The sequence below is a fragment of the Schizosaccharomyces cryophilus genome (genome assembly GCF_000004155.1).
Source record: "Schizosaccharomyces cryophilus OY26 unplaced genomic scaffold supercont4.1, whole genome shotgun sequence".
Lineage (NCBI taxonomy): Eukaryota > Fungi > Ascomycota > Schizosaccharomycetes > Schizosaccharomycetales > Schizosaccharomycetaceae > Schizosaccharomyces > Schizosaccharomyces cryophilus.
The window spans coordinates 942,652-958,184 of NW_013185624.1; the positions used below are offsets into that span (position 1 = coordinate 942,652).

The window sequence follows — 15,533 nt, forward strand, 5'->3', positions numbered from 1 at the left end:
ATCGCAAATATCTGTTCATTATGTAAAAGTTCACCAAATAGTCTTTATATGTACCCAGTTATTAGAATGGCAATAAAACCTTTTATAATTCAAGGATTGGAATCTACATCTACGATCACAGCTATCGGCAATTACAATTAAAAGAAGCACAATAGGTAAGATCATAATAATATGCACTATATAAAACCCAAAAATTAAATTTTTTGAAAACAAACAAACCTCCCAGCCCTCAATGCTAGAGAAACGAAACTATGAATCTAACGATTTTCTCCAGTATTAACTTCTATGCTGAACAAGAAACCAATATTATCTATCCATTACTTTAAGACCCAAATATTTTAATTATCAAATAACCATATTGCCTGAATTTTTCCGTTAAGCTGCCTAGCCAAAAAGAGAGAAACCATCGTTGGTAGCCAAAGAAAGCTCTTGTTCTTCTTGCTTCTTCTCTGCATCCTCCTCATCTTTAGGATTCTCGGACATATCAATGCGCTGACCCAGAAGACTGTTGAATAGGTCGTCAATATGTTCTTCAGGCCAAGAAGTTACCTCAACAGGAACCATAAAGTTCTGAAGCTTCTCGTGAACATGATAACGTAGCTTGCGTCCCTTGGAAGCCTTTGTGTCAACATTTTCCCTTTTTTGTTTTTGCTGTTTGGTAGCGACCCATCGGACATTCGTATCTCTTCCAGAGTCTGCCAATCTGGAATTGATGAAATCTTTTAATAATGACTGGTAGAACTCGGTATCGTCATATAGCTCAGGATCAGGATCTTTGCGAGAATTTTCTGAGCGGTTGAAGCGCGAACGCTCAATAAGGTCATTTTTATTGAGCATTGTTTGATCGATTTGTTGCACAACATTTTGGTTCAAAGCCTTGAATTTATTGGATTGCGTTATTCCTTGAGAAGCTTGAACACGACTGTGCCATTTTGTTAACGTATTATTTTTCCACTCTTCTAAAGAGTTATCCAAATCATTCATTGCGGACGAAATAGATTCTACATCCTCAGACTCAGCTTTCCTTTTTAGACCTCTGGGCTCGATACCACTGTCCACCATCATATCAAAGCGAAGCTCCATAGTTTCTTGAAGAAAAGACATCAAGGATTTTTTAACATCTTCAGACGAGACTTCTGATGCAGTCTCGCCATCTTGAATCTTCGAGTCTTGTTCCTGCCCTTCTTTAGATGTACTCATAGCATGTGCTTGGGAGAACCCCTTCTGCAGACGTATCCGTGTATCTAGTACACGATCGTACAAACGCATCTGTTCTTGAAGAGCAAGACCCTTTTGCATGTCCTGAACTGCAGAACTACGAATTTTATCAGAAAGTTTTTGCTCTCCATGCAGCATCTTTTTTAACTTGGAGAGATCGCTGTCAGGAAGAGCCCTTACTTGATCATTCTCGTCTTCAGAAGACGATTTAGATTCAGACTCGCCTTCGTTTTCAGAAGGTGCTTGATCACTAACATCTTCTTCGTTTTCGTCTCCGGAAACTCCTTCAGACAATTCTTCACCAGAAATGGCACTGTCGTCTTCATCGATAGATTCCTCTTCCAGGTCCTCAGAGCCTTCCGCTGAGACGGATTCGTTGGTTTGATCCACCAAGTCCTTCCTAGTAGTCTTTTTTCCCTTAAAACGAGGATCCAAAGCAGGGGCTTGTTTGCTACGTAGTTTGCTCGCGCTTGAGAAGCTTGTTAGTTTTCACTCACAAATTCGTTCAGCAAGAACACATACCCAACGTCAACATAATGCTCTCTTCCAGCAGCATTGTTTTGATTATCACTTGAGTACTCCTCGTCAGAAAACGGTGCATCTATCGCCTCCGGGTCCTTCTCAACTGCACAATGTTAGAAAAAACAAAATAATTGTGGAATTGCATACCTTCTGGCGCCGGATTCAGCATAGAAGCCAATTCATCTTTCATAAATACTATTTCTCATTAGCTTTTGCCGTTTTCTACGAATTCTCATACCTTTCCCCATGGTGGTGAGCTTGTCTGTGGTGCTTGGGTCTTGGCAAATTTATTTCATGTCAATTATGTGGTAGTATTTTGAGCCAAAAAATATAGTTACAAATATAATTATTTTTTCAAATGATGGATTAAGAAGAAAATATATAGAAAGAAAGTTTCCAAGTACGTTTTTTCCTTTCTTTCGGTTTTATGTGCAAGAAGTCTGAATCCGAGAAATTGGCTCAGTTGCAGTAATCCTCTGTATAAAATCAATGAAAGTACAGTTTCAATGAGCTTATAGCAATAGACTTTCCTCTGCTTTCCGGGCGCCAGAATAGATCATGAGGATAGACAGAAGCAGGTTAATATCCAGGAATTATCCTAAACAGAGCTAAGCTTTCTCAAATTTTAGTAACAAATTGTTTACTCTCGTAGCTTTCTAGCCTTACTCGAAAGCCTAGATGTCCCGACTGCTCAAATTCATAGTCCTTCTTGTAAGCTTGCTTTTATAGGTTAGTACGAATGTAGACGTGTTTTTCGTGAAAAAGTGGATTCATTGAATTGGAATTACATACTCAAAGGCTAGAATTTCTTCCCATCCTTCCCTTGACGAAGAAAAGTTTGCATCGCTTTCGCTTTTTTCGTGTCAAACTATTGACAACAAGGTAATAGCTGACATTAGGAAGCCGTATGAAGAAATGTTTTCTTTATAAAAACAATTTTATACGCATTCTTTAGATTCAGCAACCAAAAAAAACTGCCTGGTTTTTATATTGATAACTATGCTTTCAAGACATTATAAAAGCATATGCTTAAAAAAGTAAATATAGTGGTAATGGACTAGTAGAATACGCATTACTATAACGAGGAATTTGTTTTATGAAGGATGATGGTAAGGATACGCCGTCTCACAAACGAGACGTAGACGAGCATTTAGCATTTCGAGGGTCGCGAAGAACCACCACAAACAAGCGGTCGTTTCAGATCATAAACAAAGAAATTTAGAGCGAATTGATTAGAAACGCGAAAAAAAATGGTAAAAAATGTTCGTTCGTATCGACGTTCATCTACCTCCAAACGTTCAGTCGTAGACGAAGACTCTGAGCCAGAACTACCCAACATGACTAAAGAAATACCTCAAACCAGGGCGTCTGACGGGTCAATTTCGGACGATGAACCATTGATCAAACACGAGAAACTTGAAAAAAAAGCCGAGAAAGGGAATATCGCTGATGATGCAACGGGAAAAAACGCTGATGAAGAGCTAAACAATGACGAAGAAGAAGAGGAAAGCGAAGAGGAATATGTTGTTGAAAAAGTGTTGAAACACCGCCTGGCCAGGGTATGCATCCTTTGATATTGGCTCCATTACAATACTAACATAGGGTCCTTGCATGTTTTCGCCAGAGATACGGTGAAAACAAAGGATTCATGGATTTAGAAAGGCGGAGGTTATGAATACTTATTAAAATGGGAAGGATATGATGATCCAAGCGACAATACTTGGAGTAGAGAAGCAGACTGTGAGTATGTATATCGATGAAAAGGGTCTATCTAAGCGATCGAGATTTTATAAAAATAAGGGGATAATAATAGTAGAATCACGAGTGAATATATGAAATTTCGGCGATGAATTTCCCTACTGGTTCTTATTGCGAAACTAACAGATGACTAGTGGATGTAAAGATCTTGTAGAAGCATATTGGGAAGAGCGAGGCGGTCGTCCAGATGCTTCCAAAAGGAAGCGCCCGAGTCGAGCTCGTAAGCCGGAAAGCAAAGAGCCCGCCGTGAAAAGCCAGAAGATCTCTAAGAGCGAAGCTACGAAGAATACCCGGCATTCCGAAGAAGAAGAGGAGGAGGAGGAAGAGAAGCATGAGCTTTCCTCTCCTATAAAGGCGCCTAGCCCGGAGAAAGAAACCCCTCAGAAAAAAGAAGTTACTCCCCAGGACGGACATGTCGAGCCGAAAGAAAACGTTCAATCCGTAAAGGAACTGTCTCCTTCTCCCTCTCCCATACCGAAAAAGGAGAAGCAATCAGGTGCTAGTCCCAAGAAAGCTCATTTAAAGGTTCCTACTCTCCCCGACGAGAAAGAATTAACAGGTCAGCAAGTGGAAAAGTATGATATGTGGGAAGATTTGGTTGCCAGTATTGATACAATCGAGCGAAAGGATGATGGAACACTTGAGATTTATTTGACTTGGAAGAACGGTGCTGTTTCTCACTATCCAAGTACAATTACGAACAAGAAATGTCCCCAAAAAATGCTACAGTTCTATGAAAGCCACTTGACATTCCGCGAAAACGAATAAATAACGATCACTTGGCAAAGGAATTGAATAGTTCCTTCATATGTTAAACCCACATATATATATATATTTGGTCATACCCATATCTAGAATTTTGGTTACATTCTACTTTTTCCTTATCGTTTCATCCGTCTTTATGCTTTCCTTTCGCTCTTTCGAAATCTTTGGTAATATGTAAATTGAAAAGCTTTCCTTTTCAGTGGCTCTCATTATAATGCTGTACATGGTTCTATGTAGTTAGAAGGGAACGTACAAAGGCATCTTTATATGTGATTCCTTTAATACATTTTGATTTTTACGCTTTGCTTTGTGGATACTATGAATTCGTCAACGGTGTTTCCATTTCCATAAAGACTGCTAGTTGTACAGACAGCTATTATATTATTTTTTTTTTTTTCATTTATGAGACTATAAGTTATATCTAAACGAAATGGTTTACAATTTCGTCTGCTTCCTTTGTTTATTAACGGAAACTCTTTTAGCCGCTAGTAAAAGTATTTGCGATACTGTATGTTTGTACTGCGTAGCACGTCTTCTATCCTTATCCTGTACCAAGCTGTTTTTGAGCTGTGTTTAGCAACTTGTCATTTACCAAATCGTTTCTCTTTGTTTTAAATGTCTCTAGGAAAAAAGAAGGAAACAAATGCAATTGCTTTAAAATCGCTTTTGCGCGAACCAGCAAACAAAATATGTGCGGACTGCAAACGTAATGAACAACCAAGATGGGCCAGCTGGTCTTTAGGTGTATTCATTTGCATCAGGTAAACATTAAGGCCTTGTACTGGTAGAAGGTATTTTTGCTCACATATTTTTAGATGCTCTGGTATCCATCGAAGTCTCGGTGTTCACATCAGCAGAGGTAAGTGGGGACGAAGATTAGAAAACTATTTTGAAAGAGTTCAACTAACAAGCTGTAAAGTGAAATCTGTAGATCTAGATGCTTGGACGGATGAGCAAACTGAAAATATGCAACGATGGGGAAATCAAAGAGCAAACATGTAAGATTAGTTTCATGAAGGACTTACCTAACGCTATTCACGTAGGTATTGGGAAGCAAACTTAACAGATGGCCATATTCCTTCAGACAGGTAAGTTTGACTGAGAATCCTTTAGTTGCGTAGGCTTGGAAGAATTCAGTTCGCCAACAATGCAGCTATACGGTTTCGTATCTGCAGAAACGTATACTTACAATCCTTCTAGCAAAGTTGCAACCTTTATCCGAACAAAGTATGAGTTACGGAAATGGGTATTGAGTCGTGAGATTCCTTCTCCCGAGACACTTATTCCATTTGAGAAAATGAACCCTTCCATTTCTTCACCTGAGCCGATTGCTCCTGGAAAACCAGCGGCTGCGAGCATGCCTTCTATATCCAAGGAACCATTGCGTTCTCAAAGCGAAGCTTCCATGATAGATATTGCTTCTATGAATACATCAGAAAATTATCGCTTGCCAAACCCTGGTGCTTCCTCTACAGCTTCTACTCCTAATTTGACGTCTCTGTCCTCCAATAATACGTCAACTGCTCAGGCTAATCGACAGAAAGACCTCAAATCGTCAATACTCTCCTTATACGCTTCGCCTCGCCCCATGTCAGCCGTCAACTCACCGGTATCTTCGTTTTCTAACATTCCGTCGACATCTACATCGACTGTTCAAGGGGCACAACAATATGCTAGTCTTCAGTCACCGGTCTCCAGTGCTTCTTTTGTTGCTGACAAATGGAAGATGCCTCTTTTTGGTTCAACAAATCCTTATTCCTATGCTCGAGAACCTGGTATGCAGCCTCAACCTCCACGGAGAACCCAATCTGCTATGGATCATAATATAATGAATACCCATGATGTGTGGAAGTAACTTGCACAGCCGCGAATGAAAATTGTGCAATCTTTACGTTTCTATATTTATTCTTTGCTGCTACTTTAGAAGGAACAAAACAGGCACGATTTATTACATAACCTGATTTATTAACAGTCTTTGATATGCCCTTTTTAAATGTGTATTCAATCATTTTTATGATGATAGTTTGATCGTTTTTAATTACTTTCTTGTCCAATTTTTGAGTTGTTGTAACAATGATCCACTCTGAAGCTACCCTTTTTTTTAAAAAAAATGGCAAGAACAGCATCATAATGGATCAAATTCACTAAGATAACTACTTTCTTTACTTTATGAATTCATTGATAGGTTTTTTTTTTTCTTAATATTTTCTTTGACAAGACCTTTCCTTAATATTTTTTTTGACAAGACGATGTTTGTGTACATGGTTAGGTGATGTCTAATCCAACGAATGATAATTCTAGGACATGGCACCGTTGTATTGAGAAATTGAGAAATTCGCAAGCCAATTAAAGAAAGGTCTGTCTTTGAGATTTGGGTAAGATGTAAATCAACAATGCCTTTTAGGGATTGAAGTAGATCTCATTAAAACGGAGAAGCTACGTGCTGCAATGTGAGAACGGCTATTTCTAAAAAGCTTTTAGAGAACTTTGATACTGCTACATAGAGGGAGTTGCTATGCACACTGGTTTATTTTGTAATGTATTGTTATGTTACAGGTAAATCAACTGCTAGGAACTTTGATTATTAATTTTGATTTATACGACTTTTCTTTTCAGGTTTTAGTAGTACTCGTATTTTTAAAGATTTTCATTGCAACTACGAAGGATCTGATTTTGGTGAGAAAGTAATATTTTACTATAGTATTTTTCAGTACTTGACAGTGTCATTAAACACACTATATAACAATGGTCCACTGAATTGAGTGACTCTAGTCTAGCAGTTCTGACTAAATCCTCAATTAGGAAGAGTTTGCTAGCTTTACTAATTGACTTGTTTGGTGACACATTTTGGTCAATTAGACCATTACTTTATGGAAGAATCTTCACTCCATAATGTAGCTTTATATGACTGATATTTTCTTTCTTTTATGATTCTGAGCTTCGAATCTGAGCTTCATATTTGTATACGATTATTTTGAAAAGCGTTTTCCATGCATTGTTTACTTTTGTAATATTGTATTCTTTAAGATTATGATATTTGCTAATATTCGACATTATCCTAATAATAAAGCGTACTGTAATAGTTATAATGTTAACAAAGCACCTATCATGATGGTACAGTGACAATCAAGGCATTCGCATTTCAATTACGTTGTTACCTACATTGATTCATTTTTATGTCAAAGATAAAAAAGTGTAACTCGGTTCCGTACATTACAATTGGGAAGAAAAGCATATTACTTGAACGAAAAAAAAAAGAAAACACTGATTCTACTAATGATTTCGGTACGTAATCATGATATTACCAATATTAACTGTGTTAGGGCGTTTTCTTTTTCAACTTGAAAGGCGATAATCTTATTTGTCGGACATTTCGGCATGACTTGAAGTATGTATAGTAAGAGAGGTTATAAATGGAGTTCCTTCAAGCTGTGAGACTAACAAAAGGAAAGGAGTTCTATTACTGATGTTATACGTGTTCACGTGCTTTCGAATCCTGAACTACGGACGCCAATTGCGACTTTTGGCTCCACAAGCTATACTTATGTCAGAAATGAAGATTTATACATTGTTACGGTTGCTAAAGGAAACCCAAACATCATTCTTTTACTGGAATTCTTAGAACGTTTGGTTGAGGTACTGTCTCGGTATTTTGAAAAGGTCAATGAAAGTACCATCAAGGAAAATTTCGCATTTATTTACGAGTTACTGGATGAAATGATTGATTTCGGAATTGTACAAATGACAGAACCTCATGCAATTTCTCGAGCGTTGACCATTAACCCGGTGAAAAAGAAAGAATCATCCATTTTATCAATGAAACGCTCTACATCTTCCCAAAACGTCACCAGCCATTCAATTGATCACTCAAAATCTGTACCATGGAGAAGAGCAGGAATAAGGTATCGTCGTAACACAATATATCTTGATATAGTGGAACGATTAAACCTGCTTATTAGCTCTACAGGCAACGTCTTACGATCCGACATTTCTGGATCTGTACATATGCGAGCTTTATTATCAGGAATGCCTGAGTGTCAATTCGGCATTAGCGATAAGTTAGACTTTAAACTAAAGCATAACGAAAATCGACAGAAATCTTCGCGTTCAGGAAATGATTCTACCGCATCTGAAGGTATAACGCTAGAAGATTGCCAATTCCATCAGTGCGTAAAGCTTCCGGAATTCGAAAATGAACGCAAAATATCATTTATTCCCCCGGATGGCGAGGTCGAGCTTATGAGTTATCGCTCCCATGAAAATGTTCACATCCCTTTTCGGATACATCCAATTGTTGAACAATTGTCAAAACAAAAATTAATTTATCGAATTAGCATCCGCTCAAGCTATCCTCATAAACTTTCTACGTCTCTTAGCCTTCGAATACCTGTTCCGGATAACGTGGCAAAAGCAAGTCCTAGAGTCAATCGAGGGAAATCTGGATATAAACCTTCGGAGAACATTATCAGCTGGAATATCCCTAACTACTTAGGGGATATGGATCTTATATTGTATGCTGAAGTCGAGTTATCAAATACTACCAATCAGCAGCATTGGTCTCGTCCTCCTATTTCTCTCGATTTTAATATTCAAATGTTTGCTAGCTCAGGACTAAAAGTAAAATATTTACATGTGCAAGAACCATCTAACAGTAAATACAAAAGCATAAAGTGGGTTCGCTACTCGACACGTGCAGGCACTTGCGAAATTCGTTTTTAGTTTCACACCATCTTTCATGTTTTTTATGAAAACATTCATTTCATATTTAATCGTTTTACATTTCTACTTTGAGGCATAACACACTATCACAAAGATAGAGTCCTAAAATGACTATTAACCGTGTAACTTAAGTATTAGGGAATAAAGTGAATGCTAAGTCGTGCAAAATAAGAGAAGGGAAGAAGACATGACAAAAAATAAGCTTTTTCAATGGATGCTTCTTAGTAAGCGAGAAATCTTTTGCTGAGACTTGGAGACACTTGCTTCCTGTAGCTTATCTAGCTCTTCATTGACAACTTTCATATTAGGTTTTTCCAAATACAAGGGATATCTAGTCAAAGTTTTAGCACTTGTGCCGTCTGGCAAAGAATCGCCAGCCCGCCACTGTCGTAAATCCTTTGGAACTTCTGGGTAAATGAACGGTTCTTCCATCTCGACGATCGCGCGTTTTGTAGCTGCTTGTCTTCTCACTTGACCGTATTCATTTCGGTAAAGAGATCCTTGGTAAATGTTGGTTTTCACAGAAAGAGTTTTGAGGTTATAAACATGCAATAAATAATCTCGAACGTCAAATTTATTCACATTCAGAGGAACACGAAAGGCAGCAAAGTTGGGTGGTAAATTTAGTCCTCGATATAATATAAACGGTATATTAGGAAAATATACGAGACGCTTTCCAGCAATTTTACTCATTTTGTTGTATTAAGTAGAAAAGTTCAAAAATTGAACAGCTTAAGGCTTTTTTACTTACACAAATAGTGCACTAACAGGGATTCCTTGTTGAAGTATGAAACTAGATCAAAGGAAATGATCAACGAAAAGAAATTCGTAAATGAAAAAATTTTCTCCTTTTATAGCCTTATAAAAAAGGGTTTTATTCCAAACGATGGAGAATATGTGAAGTCCTGTCAAATTAAGGAGGATTGTAAGTAGGCAGGAAAGGTTACCTTACCTATTCAGCTAATAGCCAAGGTACTGGTGAATCAAGATCAAGGATTAGGGAATGTAATTAAACTTATTTTTATCATTATTTAGATGATTATCTTCTTTTTAGTCAAAAAATGAAATGTTAAAAGCGACCGGGTGGTTTATGTCAGTTTTGGTCCATAGAAAAGAAAGGAAGCACTGTCCTTCGTGTATCACATGGAATGAGTTTTCAGGCTCATCTTAAAGTAAGACAACGCTAAAACTTCAAGGGAAATTAGATAAATACTCTCTCTATGAGTTGTTTTCTAATCTTGTTTACTAATGTTCAGTATTTTGTAGTACGCTAATTTACATAGTGGCCTTGTGTTTGTTTCATTATGAACTAATACAGCACTGGCTTAATCATTGGTATTCGTTATTTCGACACAAAGTGACCCATCGTTGACACTCCTTATCCGCAAACCTGTAAATAGTAAGAGACGCAAACTTCTACCTACAACGAAACACTTTGTCCTTTGTTCAATGTCTGAATTGCAGACAGTTGACGAGGTTGATATTGCCGGCTCTTTGGCACCTCTGCCATTGAAGCCCGAGTCTGATGGTTTTGAAGCGGGAATTGCGGAAACTTCGATTGGTTCTCAAAACGCTAGCAAAGAACCTGAAAATGAAGAGGACGATGAAGCGTTCATTGCTTCCAATATCTTGAAATCGAATAGAAAAACAAAGGGAAAGAAGCTTGCTGGCAAAGCTTCTAACTTTCAGGCGATGGGTAAGAACAAACGTTAGATGGGTTCCTTGCAATGGCTAGTGTGCTGTTCGCTTGCTTTTGTAGAGTTATAATAATAATGGTGTGACTAAAAACAGGACTATACTTTAGAATGGAAACAATTGAAGCGACTTTGCTATTGCCTAACTCCATCAATCTACGAATTCTCTTTTTTCCTTCAGTAACTAACGAAATTCTAGGGTTGAGTCAGAATGTACTTCGTGCTATTTTAAAGAAAGGATTCAAAGTACCAACACCTATTCAAAGGAAAACAATTCCTCTAGTTTTGGAAGGACGCGACGTAGTCGGTATGGCTCGTACTGGTTCCGGTAAAACAGCCGCTTTTGTAATTCCAATGATTGAGCGCCTAAAGTCTACCTTGGCACAATCAGGCACCAGAGCCTTAATTTTGTCTCCAAGTCGCGAACTTGCTTTGCAAACAATGCGAGTTGTAAAAGATTTCAACAAAGGTACTGACCTTCGAGTTGCCGCAATCGTTGGTGGTGTTAGTCTAGAGGAGCAGTTTAGTATTATGACTGCAAAGCCAGATATTATCATTGCTACTCCAGGTCGATTTATGCATCTTAAAGTAGAAATGAAGCTGGAGCTTAATGCGATTGAGTATGTAGTATTCGATGAGGCTGATCGTCTCTTTGAGATGGGTTTCGCTGCTCAACTCACTGAAATTTTGCATGATTTGCCCTCTGCTCGCCAAACTTTGCTATTCTCTGCCACTTTGCCTCGTACTCTCGTTGATTTCGCAAAGGCCGGTCTTCAAGATCCTGTATTAGTGCGTTTAGACGTTGAGTCTAAAATTTCTTCTGATCTTCAAAGTGCCTTTTTTTCCGTCAAAACCGCCGATAGGGAGGCTGCTCTACTATATATTTTACAAGACGTTATTAAATTATCGCTTAAACGTGATATTAAGCCCGTTGTATCTATGGATTCTGAGAACCCTAAAAAACGTAAAAGAATTATGGAAGCTGTCAACCAGGGAAGATTTTCTGGCTCTTCTGATGCTACCCTTGTGTTTGTACCTACCAAACATCATGTTGAGTATATCTCTAATCTACTTGCTCTTGCCGGTTATTCAGTATCTACCATCTACGGCTCATTGGATCAAGATGCCCGTACAAATCAAATTAATAAATTTCGACTTGGTTTCAGCAATGTACTTGTTGTGACCGATGTGGCTGCCCGTGGTATTGATATACCGCTTTTAGCTAATGTTGTTAACTATGACTTTCCTCCTCAGCCGAAAGTTTTTGTTCATCGTGTCGGTCGTACTGCACGTGCTGGCCGTACTGGTTGGGCTTATACTCTAGTCCGTTCCGAAGACGCTGGCTATTTCTTGGATTTGCAATTGTTTTTAAACAGGGAAATTGTTACTACTAATAAGAAGGTGAAAACCGCAGATGATTGTGACTTTACCAAGCAGTTGGTTTTAGGAGGCCTGCCGACGGCTTCTGTCTCGGAATTGTCAGAATGGGTCCAACGAGTCGTTGCCGAAGACATTGAAATTGAGCAGTTGTCTAAGGTTGCTGCTCGTGGTGAAAAGTTATATTTTCGCACACGGCCCAGTTGCAGCCCTGAGAGTGTTAAACGAGCAAAAGAACTAGTAAATACTAGCGGTTGGAATTTAGTAAACCCCTTGCTCAGTAACTCGATGGATATTGAAGCAGATTCACAATTCAGTGCTCTTTTGGCAAAGGTTTCTTCATTCCGTCCTTCTGAAACCATTTTCGAGATTGGCCAACGAGGACATCATCGATCTGAAGCTGGAGAGATTATGCGCCAACGCAGGAGTAAGATTAAACCAAAAGGTCTTCAGCGTACTACCATTGATAATGAATTACTAGATGACAGCGAGGTTTCCACAAAAACAAACAGCGAGCCAGAACTATCTGAGACAGAGCTTGAAAACACATTCCAAACGCCTCAGAGTCTGAAAGAACAGCAGAAGGCTTCCCGTGATTTTCGTGATAAAGAATATTATATGTCTCATTACGCACCGAAAGAAAATATCCAAGAAAATGGATATGCCGTTAATTCTGCAGAGAACTTTACACTGGCAGCTCGTCATGCTGTCTTGGATTTAAGTAATGATGAGGGTATACATCAAACTAATCGCAGTGGGCAACGATGGGATCCGAAAAAGAAAAAATTCGTTAACACCATTAATGATGAAGATGGTTCTAGAGGTGTTAAACTCATTCGCGGTGAAAGCGGAGTGAAATTGCCAGCTACGTACCGTAGCGGTAGATTTGAGGCTTGGAAATCTAATAAAGCTCAAGGCAATAATGGTTCTATGCCATTAAATGACAACAGTGGTAGACAATTCAAGCATAAGCAGGTTAAAGCACCGAAAGCCGCCGACAAATATCGAACTGATTACAAAGTTCGAAAGGCTAGGGTTAAGGAAGCTAAAGAGAAGGGTATTGGTGTTAAAATCAGCGATGAACTTAAGTCTGCTCCCCAAATTCGGAAGGATCGTCAACTCAAAGAAAAGAGAAAAGCTAAGACTGCTCGTCCCTCCAAAAAACGTCGCTAAACAAACATTACTTTATTTTGATTATTTTTGGATGCTTATAATTATGGTTTTGTTAAAAATATGTACTTTATGGGTTAAAAACAGGTCATATAGGTGAATAGGGAAATTTAAAATGATGAATAAATTGATTTCAGCATTAAATATTTATTAAAGTGTAGCTGCTCATAAAGAAGGGAGTATTTAATTACAAAAGTTTTGTATACTAAGCCCTAGAGCTTAGGTTAATTAACCTCTGCTTTAGATGCTCGGATAAATTTATGAACTAATGGATACGAGTTATCGTTCTTGAAAGATATCAAATCAAGGCATTTTGACAAATAAAACGCGATATTTTTAGAGGCGAATAAATCAGGGGATTGGGAAAGCATATCTTCAAATACATTTGATAAAGAATAAATTGCAGCTCGTTCATTCTTACTTTCAGCCACTAACTGAAAGATATGACAGTACATATCCTCATCCAGCAAAATTCCAAAATTCGTTAATTTATTCCAGCGAAGCCAAACATCATTCCAGCGATCGTATTTCGCAAAAATGCTAAGGATTAGCAAATATGAACCCACGGTCATACTTATACCATGACGGTACATGAGTCGTTCAATTTTATAGATGCGAGGGTCTAGATAATGAAAGTTATTTGTCTCTATAATGCAGGAACATAAAAGGCATTTGGATAGAATTCTTCGTAAAGTAGTGATCTCAATTGGACTTGTTTTTTGAATAGATGTGTAAAGTGATGTTAAGAATTTGATCCTCTGGTTGACCAACTCTTTTGATAAAGACAAAGAATTTATGGATTGAGGGGTCGAGACGGCCACAGCCGTTAACAGATTATTTATGTCCGGCAGAGAAACCTGAGAGGAGGACGAATCTAGAAGTTTTTTAGCCTGATGATAAAAAGAATCCAAAGAAAAAGTTTGATCATTCCCAAGGTATTTCCCTCTTGCCTCCTCAAGTGGATCCGACAAATTTTGGAGAGAAGATATATTATTTGAGGCAGTAGAGTTGTTTCGAGAGCAAAACGTATGAAACTGTTTTTTATCTCCTAGGAAAGTAGAATACCCAGAAGTGATTCTTTTCTTATTTCCTGGGCGGAATGAAGCCGACTGGAGCTCTCCAGAGTCATAATTATCAGACAAAATCTGGTGCAAATCTTGATCAATATTTTCTAGCTGATAGTAACCTCGTGCGTCTTTCGTAAACAAATGAATTACCACATTATAGTTTTCAATTTGAATGCATGTCCAATTTGTCTGCTGAACAGACACCTTGTTACGCCATGATTCAGGACGTTTTAACGCTCTGCGATCCAAAATTCGCTGTCGTGATAAATTCGGAAGACCTTGCACGTGAACAGCGCCAATGTTCATTTTCTTTAATGTTTGAGAAATGCCACGGGTGACTGTTATAACATGAGTGTTGTCATTACATGTACCAAGAAGCATCAAGTCTGAAGTACTCCATAGCTGGTTTGCCTTTGGGTGTATAAACTTCAAGTCAGAGACGAGATATCGTTGGGATAATGTTTCCAAAACTTCTTGCAAAAAATCTGGGGCTGCTTCTGGTAAAGCTGGTACTTCGGGTGTATATACATTCTTTTTGGGAAATGTTCTCTCAGCATATTCAACGTACCATGGTCGAATAACTTCTTCCTGTGGTTTTATTGACTCTGAGCTTTTATTTTCCAATGGGGCATTCTCCGGAGGACTAGTGTCTGAGTTTGAAGATATAAAACGATAGGGTAGACGTCGGACAAAACAGCAATGTATTCGACACGCAAAGTGCGGTGTAATGCGAAAACATGAAGGAAACTTTTTCATATTGCTAAGAAACAAACTTCATATGATTTAAAAATGTAAATTTCATGCAAAATCCATATGCGAGTATGGATGCTTTTCGGCAATCAATTTATGCGGTAGAAGCTGCTTTCGTTATAAAAGAAGTCTTGTTTTCTCTAAATCCTCTTTGCAAATCAATTCCACAAGTCTATTTACCATGCGTTCCCAGAAAGAAATTGCGTACAACCAAAATGCTTTATTGTTGGAACCAATATACAATAAATCAGACGCAAATTTCCATTAATAATATAATGTTTTTTATATTCTTTTCAACAAAGCCTTTACGCCTTTATTCGGTTTGTTTACGCGTTTTCAAATGAGTGGGAATTGTTTGCATGTAAATAGAAGGGTACTGGATATAACGAGCTTCAGGGGCGTCACTAAAATACTCAATGCATTCTAATGCTTCAGAACGCATATTCCTATTAATGATTAACGAAATAAAACAATGGTTCTTTGTTTTAATATA

The 15,533-nt window shown here is 38.1% G+C and overlaps 7 protein-coding genes across 7 annotated transcripts; 4 read left to right on the forward strand and 3 right to left on the reverse strand.

The window, feature by feature from the left end:
- Window positions 1-149: 149 nt before the first annotated feature.
- Window positions 150-2,014, reverse strand: SPOG_04531 (traub family protein). Its single transcript, XM_013166530.1, has 4 exons — window positions 1,979-2,014; window positions 1,888-1,935; window positions 1,741-1,843; window positions 150-1,687 (listed from the first exon to the last, which is right to left on the reverse strand). Exons 1-4 carry the CDS (start codon window positions 1,986-1,988, stop codon window positions 385-387), a joined length of 1,464 nt encoding a protein of 487 aa, XP_013021984.1. The 5' UTR covers window positions 1,989-2,014; the 3' UTR covers window positions 150-384.
- An 839-nt stretch (window positions 2,015-2,853) lies between these two features.
- Window positions 2,854-4,710, forward strand: SPOG_04530 (chromodomain protein Swi6). Its single transcript, XM_013166529.1, has 3 exons — window positions 2,854-3,299; window positions 3,399-3,484; window positions 3,633-4,710. The coding sequence occupies exons 1-3, from the start codon at window positions 2,991-2,993 to the stop codon at window positions 4,264-4,266; spliced, it is 1,029 nt and encodes a 342-aa protein (XP_013021983.1). The 5' UTR covers window positions 2,854-2,990; the 3' UTR covers window positions 4,267-4,710.
- A 106-nt stretch (window positions 4,711-4,816) lies between these two features.
- On the forward strand, window positions 4,817-6,784 carry SPOG_04529 (GTPase activating protein). Its single transcript, XM_013166528.1, has 5 exons — window positions 4,817-5,024; window positions 5,079-5,122; window positions 5,183-5,261; window positions 5,307-5,351; window positions 5,464-6,784. Exons 1-5 carry the CDS (start codon window positions 4,879-4,881, stop codon window positions 6,116-6,118), a joined length of 969 nt encoding a protein of 322 aa, XP_013021982.1. The 5' UTR covers window positions 4,817-4,878; the 3' UTR covers window positions 6,119-6,784.
- Window positions 6,785-7,432: 648 nt separating this feature from the next.
- SPOG_04528 (AP-2 adaptor complex subunit Apm4) lies at window positions 7,433-10,066 on the forward strand. The gene is made up of 3 exons (XM_013166527.1): window positions 7,433-7,548; window positions 7,587-7,651; window positions 7,716-10,066. The coding sequence occupies exons 1-3, from the start codon at window positions 7,540-7,542 to the stop codon at window positions 8,980-8,982; spliced, it is 1,341 nt and encodes a 446-aa protein (XP_013021981.1). The 5' UTR covers window positions 7,433-7,539; the 3' UTR covers window positions 8,983-10,066.
- On the reverse strand, window positions 8,938-10,006 carry SPOG_04527 (ribosomal protein subunit L23). Its single transcript, XM_013166526.1, has one exon. The coding sequence runs from the start codon at window positions 9,673-9,675 to the stop codon at window positions 9,190-9,192; it is 486 nt and encodes a 161-aa protein (XP_013021980.1). The 5' UTR covers window positions 9,676-10,006; the 3' UTR covers window positions 8,938-9,189.
- A 349-nt stretch (window positions 10,067-10,415) lies between the features above and the next one.
- SPOG_04526 (ATP-dependent RNA helicase Dbp10) lies at window positions 10,416-13,361 on the forward strand. Its single transcript, XM_013166525.1, has 2 exons — window positions 10,416-10,678; window positions 10,876-13,361. The coding sequence occupies exons 1-2, from the start codon at window positions 10,432-10,434 to the stop codon at window positions 13,224-13,226; spliced, it is 2,598 nt and encodes an 865-aa protein (XP_013021979.1). The 5' UTR covers window positions 10,416-10,431; the 3' UTR covers window positions 13,227-13,361.
- On the reverse strand, window positions 13,317-15,397 carry SPOG_04525 (ATP synthase complex assembly protein Atp25). The gene has a single exon (XM_013166524.1). It carries the CDS (start codon window positions 15,044-15,046, stop codon window positions 13,448-13,450), a length of 1,599 nt encoding a protein of 532 aa, XP_013021978.1. The 5' UTR covers window positions 15,047-15,397; the 3' UTR covers window positions 13,317-13,447.
- Between the last annotated feature and the right edge of the window lie 136 nt (window positions 15,398-15,533).